This window comes from Panulirus ornatus, chromosome 3 (genome assembly GCF_036320965.1).
Source record: "Panulirus ornatus isolate Po-2019 chromosome 3, ASM3632096v1, whole genome shotgun sequence".
Classification (NCBI taxonomy): domain Eukaryota; kingdom Metazoa; phylum Arthropoda; class Malacostraca; order Decapoda; family Palinuridae; genus Panulirus; species Panulirus ornatus.
The window spans coordinates 22,917,794-22,931,600 of record NC_092226.1 but is presented as its reverse complement, the minus strand read 5'-3'; the positions used below and the strand labels follow the sequence as shown (position 1 = coordinate 22,931,600).

Sequence of the window (13,807 nt, the reverse complement as noted above, 5' to 3'; positions counted from 1 at the left end):
ACCTGTGGTGTTTGAGTGTCGAATAAATTTGTACAGATAAAATATCCCAGTGGTTAGGGTCACTTTTCTGAACCTAAAATCAACACAGGCACGGACCTGTTTTGTTTTATGACAATCTGGGAGTCGAATGAAGTTATTTAGATGAAATACCCGAGTGGTTAAAGTCAGTGTTCTGAACCTAAAATTGACACAGGTATGGACCTGTCGTGTTTGAGGGTGTCCTGGGAGTTGAAGAAAGTTGTTGAGATAAAATACCCAAATGGGTCAGAGCGCCTTTCTGAACCTAAAATCAACACAGATACGGACCTGTGGTGCTTGATGACATCCTGAGTTGAAGGAAATTGTTGAGATAAATTACCTAAATGGGTCAGGGCACTTTTCTGAACCTAAAATCGACACAGGTACGGACCTGTGGTGCTTTATGACAACCTGGGAGTCGAATGAACTTTTAGACATAAAATACCTGAGTGCTTTGAGTCACTTTTCTGAACCTGAAATCGACACAGTTTCGGACCTGTGGTGTTTGAGGGCATCCTGGGAGTCAACCAAAGTTGTTGAGATAAAAAACCCAAATGAGATGGAGGGCTTTTCTAAATATAGAATCAACACAGGTACGTACCCACGGTGCTTGATGACATCCTGAGAGTAGAAGGAATTTCTTGAGATAATTTACCTGAATGGGTCAGGGCAATTTTCTGAACCTAAAATCAACACAGGTACAGACCTGTGGTGCTTTCTGACAATTTGAGTGTCGAATAAATTTGTACAGATAAAATATCCCAGTGGTTAGGGTCACTTTTCTGAAACTAAAATCAACACAGATACGGACCTGTGGTGTTTTAAGACAATCTGGGAGTCAACGAACTTTTTGACAGAAAATACCTGAGTGGTTAGAGTCACTTTTCTAAACCTAAAATCGACACAGGTCCAGACCTGTGGTGTTTGAGGGTGTCCTGGGAGTCAAACAAAGTTGTTGAGATAAAATACCCAAATGAGTTGGAGGGCTTTTCTGAACATAGAATCGACACAGGTACGTACCTGTGGTGCTCGATGACATCCTAAGAGTAGAAGGAATTTCTTGAGATCATTTACCTGAATGGGTTGGGGCAATTTTCTGAACCTAAAATAAAACATGTACGGACCTGTGGTGCTTTCTGACAATCTGAGTGTCGAATAAATTTGTACAGATAAAATATCCGAGTGGTTAAGGTCACTTTTCTGAACCTAAAATCAAGAGGTACGGACCTGTGGTGTTTTATGACAATCTGGGAATCGAACGAAGTTATTCAGATGAAACACCCTAGTGGTTACAGTCAGTTTTCTGAACCTAAAATCGACACAGGTACGGACCTGTGGTGCTTTGTGACAATCTGGGAGTCGAACGAACTTTTTGACAGAAACTACCTGAGTGGTTAGAGTCACTTTTCTAAACCTAAAATCGACACAGTTCCGGACCTGTGGTGTTTGAGGGTGTCCTGGGAGTCAAACAAAGTTGTTGAGATAAAATACCCAAATGAGTCGGAGGGCTTTTCTGAACATAGAATCGACACAGGTACGTACCTGTGGTGCTCAATGACATCCTGAGAGTAGAAGGAATTTCTTGAGATCATTTACCCGAATGGGTTGGGGCAATTTTCTGAACCTAAAACTGACACAGGTACGGACCTATGGTGTTTGAGGGAGTCATAGGAGTCAAACAAAGTTGTTGAGATAAAAAAAACGAGTGGTTCGAGGAACTTTTCTAAACCGAAAAATGACACAGGTACGGACCTGTGGTGTTTAAGGGCATCCTGAGAGTCAAAGTTGATGAAAGAAAATACCCAAATGGGTCAGGACACTTATCTGACCCTAAAATCAACACAGGTACGGACCTGTGGTGCTTTATGATAATCTGCGAGTCAAACGAAGTTTTTGACATAAAATACCTGAGTGGTTAGAGTCACTTTTCTGAACCTAAAATCTACACAGGTCCAGGCCTGTGGTGTCTGAAGGCGTCCTGGGACTCGAACAAAGTTGTTGAGATAAAAAACCCAATTGGGTCGGAGTGCTTTTCTGAACATACAATCGACACAGATATGGACCTGTGGTGCTTGATGACATCCTGAGAGGAGATGAAATTTCTTAAGATGAATTACCCGAATGGGTCGGGGCAATTTTCTGAACCTAAAATCAACACAGGTACGGACCTGTGGCGCTTTTTAACAATCTGAGAGTTGAATAAATTTGTATAGATAAAATACCCAAGAGGTTAGGGTCACTTTTCTGAATCTAAAGTTGACAGAGGTAGGGACCTGTGGTGTTTCATGACAATCTGGGAGTTGAATAAAGTTGTTGAGATAAAATACCAGAGTAGTTAGAGTCACTTTTCTGAACCTAAAGTTGACCCAGGTATGGACCTGTGTTCCTTTATAACAATCTGCGAGTCGAACGAAGTTATTGAGATAATATACCCGAGTGGTTAGATACGTCCTTTGTTCTCACCTTTTCCATTCTGTACTCAGTGTCTCCTGGTACTTCCTCACACAAGTCTCCTACCCAAGCTCGCTTACTCTCACCACTCTCTTCACCCCAACATTCTCTCTTTTTTTCTGAAAACCTATACAAATCTTCACCTTCGCCACCACAAGATAATGATCAGACATCCCTCCAGTTGCACCTCTCAGCCCATTAACATCCAAAAGTCTCTCTTTCATGCGCCTATTAAATAACATGTAATCCAATAACGCTCTCTGGCCATCTCTCCTACTTACATACGTATACCTATGTATATCTCTCTTATTAAACCAGGAGTTCCCAAACACCGGTCCTTTTTGAGTATATAAATCTACAAGCTATTCACCATTCCCATTTACAACACTGAACACCCCATGTACACCAAGTATTCCCTCAACTGCCACATTACTCACCTTTGCATTCAAATCACCCATCACTATAACCCGGTCTCATGCATCAAAACTACTAGCACACTCACCCAGCTGCTTCCAAAACACTTGCCTCTCATGATCTTTCTTCTTATGCCCAGGTGCATATGCACCAATAATCACCCATCTCTCTTCATCCACTTTCAGTTTTACCCATATCAATCTAGAGATTACTTTCTTACACTCTATCACATACTCCCACCACTCCTGTTTCGAGGAGAATGAGCACTCTCTGCATGACTCCTTCTTCTGCTTCCCCTTTTAGAAGGTTAAAATACAAGGAGGGGAGGGTTTCTAGCACCCCGCTCCCGTCCCCTCTAGTCGCCTTCTACGACACGTGAGGAATGCGTGGGAAGTGTTCTTTTTCCCCTATCCCTGGGGATAGGGGAGAAAGCCAGCAAAGCAGCATGTTTTGACGGTATTGCAGTGGAATTTATTAAAAAAGGGGGTGACTGTATTGTTGACTGGTTGTTAAGATTATTCAATGTATGTATGACTCATGGTGAGGTGCCTGAGGATTGGCAGAATGCTTGCATAGTGCCATTGTACAAAGGCAAGGGGGATAAAAGTGTGTGCTCAAATTTATAGAGGTATAAGTTTGTTAAGAATTCCTGGAAAATTATATGGGAGGGTATTGATTGAGAGGGTGAAGGCATGTACAGAGCATCAGATTGGGGAAGAGTAGTGTGGTTTCGAAAGTGATAAAGGATGTGTGGATCAGTGTTTCCTTTGAAGAATGTATGTGAGAAATACTTAGAAAAGCAAATGGATTTGTATGTAGCATTTATGGATCTAGAGAAGGCATATGCTAGAGATGACAGAGATGCTCTGTGTAAGGTATTAAGAATATATGGTGTGGGAGACAAGTTGTTAGAAGCAATGAAAAGTTTTTATCAAGGATGTAAGGCGTGTGTACGTATAGGAAGAGAGGAAATGATTGGTTCTCAGTGAATGTCGGTTTGCAGCAGGGGTGCATGATGTCTCCAGGTTTGTTTAATTTGTCTATGGATGGGGTTGTTAGGGAGGTGAATGCATGAGTTTTGGAAAGAGGGGCAAGTATGCAGTCTGTTGTAGATGAGAGAGCTTGGGAAGTGAGTCAGTTGTTGTTCACTGATGATACAGCACTGGTGGCTGATTCGGGTGAGAAACTGCAGAAGCTGGTGACTGAGTTTGGTAAAGTGTGTGAAAGAAGAAAGTTAAGAGTAAATGTGAATAAGAGCAAGGTTATTAGGTAAGTAGAGTTGAGGGACAAGTCAATTGGGAGGTAAGACTGAATGGAGAAAAACTGGAGGAAGTGAAGTGTTTCAGATATCTGGGAGTGGATTTGGCAGCGGATGGAACCATGGAACCAGAAGTGAATCATAGGGTGGCGGAGGGGGCAAAGGTTCTGGGAGTGTTGAAGATTGTGTGGAAGTCGAGAACATTATCTCGGAAAGCACAAATGGGTATGTTTGAAGGAATAGTGGTTCCAACAATGTTGTATGGTTGCGAGGCATGGGCTATAAATAGAGTTGTGAAGAGGAGGGTGGATGTGCTGGAAATGAGATGTTTGAGGACAATATATGGTGTGAGGTCGTTTGATCGAGTAAGTAATGAAAGGGTGAGAGAGAGGTGTGGTAATAAAAAAGTGTGGTTGAGAGAGCAGAAGAGGGTGTTTTGAAATGGTTTGGTCACATGGAGAGAATGAGTGAAGAAAGATTGACAAAGAGGATATATGTCAGAGGTAGAGGGAACGAGGAGAAGTGGGAGACCAAATTGGAGGTGGAAAGATGGAATGAAAAAGATTATGAGAGATCGAGGCCTGAACATGCCGGAGGGTGAAAGGTGTGCAAGGAACAGAGTGAATTGGAACGATGTGGTATACCGGGGTCGATGTGCTGTTGATGGACTGAACCAAGGCACGTGAAGCGTCTGGGGTAAACCATGGAAAGCTCTGTGGGGCTTGGATGTGGAAAGGGTGCTGTGGTTTCATTGCATTATACATGACAGCTAGAGACTGAGTGTGAACGAATGTGGCCTTTGTTGTCTTTTCCTAGTGCTACCTCACACACATGCGGGGGATGGGGTTGTTATTTCATATGTGGCAGGGTGGCGATGGGAATGAATAAAGGCAGATAGCATGAATTATGTACATATATATATATATATATATATATGTATATGTCTGTGTGTGTATATATATCTATACATTAAGATGTATAGGTATGTATATTTGTGTATGTGGATGTGTATGTATATACATGTGTATGTGGGTGGGTTGGGCCATTCTTTCGTCTGTTTCCTTGTGCTACCTAGCTAACATGGGAGACAATGACAAAACAAAATAAAAGAAAAGAAATATACTCCTATGAGTCTACAGGGAAAATGAAACACCATAAGTTCCCAGGTGCACTTTCCTGGATGTTTTGGCTCTGAGTGAAATGAAGCTCAAGGGTAAAGGGGAAGAGTGGTTTGGGAATGTCTTGGGAGTATTGGGAGTAAAGTAAGGGGTTAGTGAGATGACAAGAGCAAGGGAAGGAGTAGCACTACTCCTGAAACAGGAGTGGTGGGAGTATGTGATAGAGTGTAAGAAAGTAAACTCTTGAGTGATATGGGTAAAACTGAAAGAGGATGGAGAGAGATGGGTGATTATTGGGGCATATGCACCTGGGCATGAGAAGAAAGATCATGAGAGGCAAGTGTTTTGAGAGCAGCTGAATGAGTGTTTTAGTAGTTTTGATGCACGAGACTGAGTTATAGTGATGGGTGATTTGAATGCAAAGGTGAGTAATGTTGCAGATGAGGGAATAATTGGTGTACATGGGGTGTTCAGTGTTGTAAATGGAAATGGTGAAGAAGCTTGTAGATTTATGTGCTGAAAAAAGACTGGTGATTGGGAATACCTGGTTTAAAAAGAGAGATATACATAAGTATACATATAATGTAAGTAGGAGAGATGGCCAAAGAGCATTATTGGATTAAATGGTAATTAATAGGCGCGTGAAAGAGAGACTTTTGGATGTTAATGTGCTGAGAGGTGCAACTGGAGGGATGTCTGATCATTATCTTGTGGAGGCAAAGGTGAAGATTTGTAAAGGTTTTCAGAAAAGAAGAGAGAATGTTGGGGTGAAGAGAGTGGTGAGAATAAGTGAGCTTGGAAAGGAGACTTGTGTGAGGAAGTACCAGGAGAGACTGAGACAGAATGGAAAAAGGTGAGAACAAAGGAGGTAACGGGAGTGGGGGAGGAATGGGATGTATTTAGGGAAGCAGTGATGGCTTGCACAAAAGATGCTTGTTGCATGAGAAGCGTGGGAGGTGAGCAGATTAGAAAGGGTAGTGAGTGGTGGGATGAAGAAGTAGGATCATTAGTGAAAGAGAAGAGAGGCATTTGGACAATTTTTGCAGGGAAATAATGCAAATGACTGGGAGATGTATAAAAGAAAGAGGCAGGAGGTCAAGAAAAAGGTGCAAGAGGTGAAAAAGAGGGCAAATGAGCGTTGGGGTGAGAGAGCATCATTAAATTTTGGGGAGAATAAAAAGATGTTTTGGAAGGAGGAAAATAAAGTAAGTAAGACAAGGGAACAAATGGGAACTTCAGTGGAGGGGGTTAATGGGGAGGTGATAACAAGTAATGGTGATGTGAGGAGATGGAGTGAGTATTTTGAAGGTTTGTTGAATGTGTTTGATGATAGAGTGGAAGATATAGGGTGTTTTGGTCGAGGTGGTGTGCAAAGTGAGAGGGTTAGGGAGAATGATTTGGTAAACAGAGAAGAGGTAGTAAAAGCTTTGTGGAAGATGAAAGCCAGCAAGGCAGTAGGTTTGGATGGGATTGCAGTGGAATTTATTAAAAAAGGGGGTGACTGTATTGTTGACTGGTTGGAAAGGTTATTTAATGCATGTATGACTCATGGTGAGGTGCCTGAGGATTGGAGGAATGTTTGCATAGTGTCACTGTACAAAGGCAAAGGGGATAAAAGTGAGTGCTCAAATATAGAGGTATAAGTTTGTTGAGTATTCCTGGGAAATTATGTGGGAGGGTATTGATTGAGAGGGTGAAGGCATGTACAGAGCATCAGATTGGGGAAGAGCAGTGTGGTTTCAGAAGTGGTAGAGGATGTAGGGATCAGGTGTTTGCTTTGAAGAATGTATGTGAGAAATACTTAGAAAAGCAAATTGATTTGTATGTAGCATTTATGTATCTGGAGAAGGCATATGATAAGAGTTGATAGAGATGCTCTGTCGAAGGTGTAGGAGGCAAGTTGTTAGAAGCAGTGAAAAGTTTTTATTGAGGATGTAAGGCATGTGTGCATGTACAAAGAGAGGAAAGTGACTGGTTCTCAGTGAATGTTGGTTTGCGGCAGGGGTGCGTGATGTCTCCATGGTTGTTTAATTTGTTTATGGATGGAGTTGTTAAGTGCAAGAGTTTTGGAAAGAGGGGCAAGTATGCAGTATGTTGTGGGTGAGAGAGCTTGGGAAGTGAGTCAATTGTTGTTCGCTGATGATACAGCGCTGGTGGCTGATTCGTGTGAGAAACTGCAGAAGCTGGTGACTGAGTTTGGTAAAGTGTGTGAAAGAAGAAAGCTGAGAGTAAATAAGAATAAAAGCAAGGTTATTCATTAGGTACAGTAGGGTTGAGGGACAAGTCAATTGGGAGGTAAGTTTGAATGGAGAAAAACTGGAGGAAGTGAAGTGTTTTAGATATCTGGGAGTGGATTTGGCAGCGGATGGAACTATGGAAGCAGAAGTGAATCATAGGGTGGGGGAGGGGACAAAAGTTCTGGGAGCATTGACGAATGTGTGGAAGTCGAAAACATTATCTCGGAAAGCAAAAATGGGTATGTTTGAAGGAATAGTGGTTCCAACAATGTTATATGGTTGTGAGGCGTGGGCTATAGAGAGAGTTGTGTAGAGGAGGGTGGATGTGCTGGAAATGAGGTGTTTGAGGACAATATGTAGTGTGAGGTGGTTTGATCGAGTAAGTAATAATAGGGTAAGAGATATGTGTGGTAATAAAAAAAATGTGGTTGAGAGAGCAGAAGAGGGTGTTTTGAAATGGTATGGTTACATGGAGAGAATGAAAGAGGAAAGATTGACAAAGAGGATATATGTGTCAGAGGTGGAGGGAACGAGGAGAAGTGGGAGACCAAACTGGAGGTGGAAAGATGGAGTGAAAAAGATTTTGAGTGATTGGGTCCTGAACATGCAGGAAGGTGAAAGGCATGCAAGGAATAGAGTGAACTGGAATGATGTGGTATACCGGGGTCAATGTGCTGTCAATGGATTGAACCAGGGCATGTGAAGCAACTGGGGTAAACCATGGAAAGTACTGTGGGGCCTGGATGTGGAAAGGGAGCTGTGGTTTCGGTGCATTATTACATGACAGCTAGAGACTGAGTGTGAGCAAATGTGGCCTTTGTTGTCTTTTCCTAGCGCTACCTTGCGCACATGCAGGGGGAGGGGGTTGTTATTTCATGTGTGGCGGGGTGGCGATGGGGATGAATAAAGGCAAACAGTATGAATTATGTACATGTGTATATATGTATATGTCTGTGTGTGTATATATATGTATACGTTGAGATGTATAGGTATGTATATTTGCGTGTGTGGATGTGTATGTATACACATATGTATGTGGGTGGGTTGGGCCACTCTTTCGTCTGTTTCCTTGCGCTACCTCGCTAACGCCAGAGACAGCAACAAAGTAAAATACATAAATAAAATAAATATATATATATATATATATATATATATATATATATATATATATATATATATATCTTCATGTCTGTTTCTTTGCACTAACTCGCTAATGCGGGAGACAGTGACAAAGTATAATAAAAAAAAATAATATATCTTTACATGCCCTCCCAGATAACAAACTCTCTTTCCACACATTCTTCAATACTGCCAGAACCTTCAACACCTCATCCACCTTCTGGCTCACTTTCAGATCCATGGTTTCATTCACTCCCATGCCCACTCCTAGATATCTAAAATACTTCACTGCCTCCAAGTTTTCTCTATTCAAACTCACAACCCAACATTTACTCTCAATTTCATTTCACGCTCTTTTCCCAACTCAGTCACCAACTTCTACAATTTCTCAACAGAATTCACCAGTGCTGTATCATCAGTACACAACAACTGACTCACTTACCAGGCCCTCTCATCCCCCACAGAATGCATACCCACCCCTCTCTTCAAGAGCCATTTACTTCACTAGCCACCCCATCCACACACAAATCAAACAGCCATGGTGACAACACACACCCCGTCACAGACCAACTTTTATGTGGAACCACTCACTCTCGTCTCTACTTACTTGAACACATGCCAAATATTCTTCATAAAACTTCGCACTGCTTCTATCAACCTATCAAAAGCTTTCTCCAGATCCATAACTGTTTCATACAAATCCTTTTGTTTCTCAATATTTCTCACATTCTTTAGAGCAAACACCTGATACACATATCCTCTGGCACTCCAGAAACCACAATGTTATTCCCCAATCTGCTGCTCTGAACATGCCTTCACCTCTCAATCATCACTACAACTTACTAGGCACACTCAGTAAACTTATATCGCTGTAGTCTGAACACACACCTTTGTCCCCTAGCCTTAATACAGTGGCACTATACATGCATTCTACCGATCCTTTCATGCTACAAAACAATACTGAAATATGATGACAGATCTGATCGCTGATGGCCACAAGAAAAGGATGAAAAACATATCTATATAACACATAAATCTAGAAATGTAATAAATGATAGACATTATAAGAAATCAATAAAAATCACATAAAACATATGCATAGTAATAACATATGGTGAAGCAAGTAAAAAATGGTGATGGCTGGTTGCCTAGCACTACCCACTTCATGACATCAAAGGACTGGGTAGGTTGCTGCATGGCAGTTGATCCTTATGAATGAGCATCTGCCAACCTCTTAAATATCAAAATAGTGAAAAGGAATACCTTCAAGGATAAGCATTTTTTTGACGAGTAAGAACTGAACTTAAGCAAATATCTCCTTTCTATATAGTCTATCTAAATGGAAGTGTAGAATCTTGATAATATTAGCACTTACCTAAAGTCATTCTTTAAACCATGTCCCACAAATTTCACACCCTTATCAACCAAGTATCTGAGTTTCACATAAGTTGACTTGAGAGTTGTTAGATGTTTTTGTGAAAAATTTGCATCAAGGTCACCAGGTTTAATCCCAGAAAACTGAGTGAGATAGTCAACCACTTGTTCTTGAGTAGAGATGTAGTCATCAAGGAAAGGAGTACCTTCCAAAGGTCCTTGCCTACAGTAAAAATGAAAAATTATCAAAAACTACAACTACATCAATGACATTATATCATTTCAAAATAAATGTTAAAACTAAACATTTGATACATAATTATTGCAAGGTGAGATTTGAAAAATGGAAAACTGTTTCTCACTGGGGGAGTTTCCCACAAACTTTGACAGAATCTCTGATATCCCATCAGGCTAGAGAGACAATCCCACCCACTATTCATCAGATGCAGCCTACAGCTTTGTTTTGCCTGTCAGTAACCTCCACTTGGCAATGACATTATTTTCCCAATGAGTGAGACACTCATCAAGCTGAGTTCTCCATAATTCTTAGAACATGGATGTCACTGATGTTGTTACCATTGGATAAAAGGTTTTTGGAAGAGAAAAGAGGGTAAGGCAGGAGAAAGAAACTAAGGAAATTCTTAATAGGACACTGCCATGGAGAAAGATAGATTTTCAGTCTTCAAATTCATCCTTTTCTCTGAGGTTGCTTTGTTCTGTGAGCTTTGAGAGCATACCAACATGGAGTAGTAGGGTTAAAGGAAAACTTCTCATCCAAGAGAATTCTTCAGCACTCATCTTTTTCTCTGGGGTGGCTCTGTGCTGTGAGCTTTAAGAGCACTCCAACATGGAGGAGGGTTAGACGAAACTTCTCAACCAAATAAACAATATGGTAAAATCAGTTACCTCAAAGATTATTCAGAAGCACAATTCTGTATGTTGTCCCCTGTACACTAAATTGCTACAGTTTGCTATATCCAATGCACACATCTCACCCTCCTGAACATTCAGGCCTTGATAACTCCACCTACCTATTTCTCTTCATCTTTCTATTCCATTCTTAGTCTTACGGATGCCAATATGAATACAAATCAGCAAATAATGCATTAGTTGCAGAAAGAGAACAGCTGAATAAGCTATTGCTCATAAATGAGACATTCAACCCAATACAGGTTACACATGATCTGGTAACAAACACCATCCGAGGTTTACTTTTCACAAATGACAGCACTCATCACAGACAATAAGGTTAACCATTCACTATCGCCAATATACTGAGATTTCCAATCTGCTAGGCAAAGCAATTTTTTTCTATTTTTGAAATAATATAAGACATCAAATATGCATGAAAATTAAGTCAGAGAGAAATAAAACATCACAGTTAAATGTCACGTGCAAGCCCCAAGATAATATTTTATGCATTACCCATCAACACCCCTCACTCCTCCAAACTTTTGCTAAAGTGTAAGTGTTTATAATAATAATTTTTCTGTCCATAAATGACTGTTCTGTTATACTGTGTACAGCAAATAGCAATTCTTCTTTTTCCATACTTGGTTGCCATTTTCCTCGTTAGCAAGGTAGTGCCAGGAACAGATGAAAAAAAGGCTGCATCCACTTCAATCCTTCTCTTGCTGTCATGTGTAATGCACCAAAACCACAGCTACCTATCCATAACTAAGGCCTCCAGAACTTTCCATGATTTATCCTGGACACTTCACATGCCCTAGCTCAGTCCACTGCCAGCACATTGACCCCAGTATACCATACCATTTCAATTCACTCTATTCAGTGCATGCCTTTCACCCTCCTGCATGTTAAGGCTCAATTGCTCAAAATCTTTTTCACTCAAAATTTGTAAATATTATAAATTCATTATCACAAAGTGATTATGCTGAGGTACTTGCTAATCTCATAGAATAGTTTATGATGTATATGAAGTCTATAAATTTTGGGGCATTCATTTTAGTCTTGTAATTCCATTTTTTTAAATACATTTGTCAAAAAATAATGCTCTATAATACTGCATACAATGAATGGTAAATCTTAAAAGAACTTCACTATCACAAAGCGATTATACTGAAGTATCTGCTACTGCTTTAGCACAAATGTTTACATCCTGTACTTATTTGGAATATTGGTGTGGTCTTACAGCATTTTTTTATTAAGTGCTTCTGTTCATCAATGACTACCCTATGATAACATTTACACTACATCATACTATTACAAAGTAATTATAAGGAAGTGATTACTACCGAGATTGTATAATTATGATATTCATAATTTTTTGACAATACAAGCCTCATGCATTTACTCATTATTGGTTATGCTATAATACTGTATACATCAGTGTTGGGAAAAATGATGGAAAAAATTATATGAGATAAAACTGTCAAGTTTCTAGAAGAAAACAAAATCATATCAGACAACCAACACAGTTTCCACTATGGAAGATCCTGCCTTATGAATTTGCTGGAATTTTTTAATGTTATCAGAATTGAGACAAAAAATCACTATCTGATGTAGCATATTTAGATTTCCAAAAGGCTTTCGATAAAGTACCTCACAAGAGACTTTTAGATAAACTCAAAGCACATGGAATCAGTGAAGAACTCTGTACATGGTTCAGAGACTGGCTCACCAGAAGAAAACAGTGTGTAGTATTAAACGGCGGAGCCTCAAATTGGCTGGACGTAATGAGTGGTATGCCACAGGGGTCGGCCCTAGGCCCTATTCTTTTCATAATATATATTAATGACCTGGAACTTGGTCTCATATCCAAGATCTCTAAATCTGCAGACGACACTAACCTAGGAGGTAGAACTGTAAACAGGCTAGACTGCGAAATGATTCAAAAAAATCTTAACTTACCAGCAGAGTGGTCAGACAGATGGCAAATGAAGTTTAATGTAGGCAAGTGTAAAGTTATGCACTTTGGAAACAAGAACATGTGTTTCAACTACAAACTATCCAGAAACTCTCTAACTAAAGTAAATGAAGAAAAGGGCCTTGGAGTTGTCATTAGCAACAATTTGAAATACACTGAATACTGTCAAGCAGCAAGTAAAAAAGGCAACTAAATGTTATCTTTCATAGCCAAGAACATAGATTATACGAAACCACAAACAATTCTCACACTTTATAATTCTCTAGTAAGATAACACCTTGAATATGCAGTCCAGTTTTGGTCCCCAAACTATAAAAAAGACAAGGAAAAATTAGAATCAGTATAAAGATGTACGACAAAATTGATCCCAGCCTTAGAAATCTGGCATACAGAGAGAGGTTAAAATGATTGGATCTCTTCTCCCTTAAAAAATGTAGACTTTGCGGCGACTTACTCCAAGTGTTCAAAATTATGAATAAGTATGATAAAGTAAACTACAAGCATCTTTTCAAAGTACAAGAAAATGCGGTTGTTAGGACAAATGGAATAAAACTCAAAACTAAAAGATGTAGTACAGACGTGGGAAAAGCTTCTTTTCCTATGGATGTATTGAGCACTGGAATAAGTTGCTGCCAGAATTAGTGAATGCTAAAACTATAATATCTTTGAAAGTCATTTACACAAATATTTCATAAATTCAGGTATACTGTAAGAAAAATGCCAGAAAATAATGTATAAATGGGGACACTAGAAGGATAATGTGCAGAGTGGGGAGTAGTGATAGCTTAAAATATGACTGAGCAGAATTACATCTTATATCTTATATCTTATTTTCTATATTTCATATCTTATTTTTTCTTTTCTCAGAGAACCCAGTCATGGGCTTTTCGGGCCTCCTGTTGTCTGCCTTTCTCCTGTAAATTCATGTATA

The 13,807-nt window shown here is 39.9% G+C and overlaps 1 protein-coding gene across 4 annotated transcripts in view; it reads right to left on the bottom strand.

Annotated features, from left to right (window-relative positions):
- Positions 1-13,807, bottom strand: part of PAN2 (PAN2-PAN3 deadenylation complex catalytic subunit PAN2) — a 381,243-nt gene that overhangs the window by 78,594 nt on the left and 288,842 nt on the right. For all 4 annotated transcript variants that reach the window (XM_071685459.1, XM_071685467.1, XM_071685439.1 and 1 more), the window contains one exon: positions 9,991-10,212. In XM_071685459.1, coding sequence (XP_071541560.1) covers positions 9,991-10,212 — 222 coding nt within the window. The remainder of the gene's footprint in view (positions 1-9,990; positions 10,213-13,807) is intronic.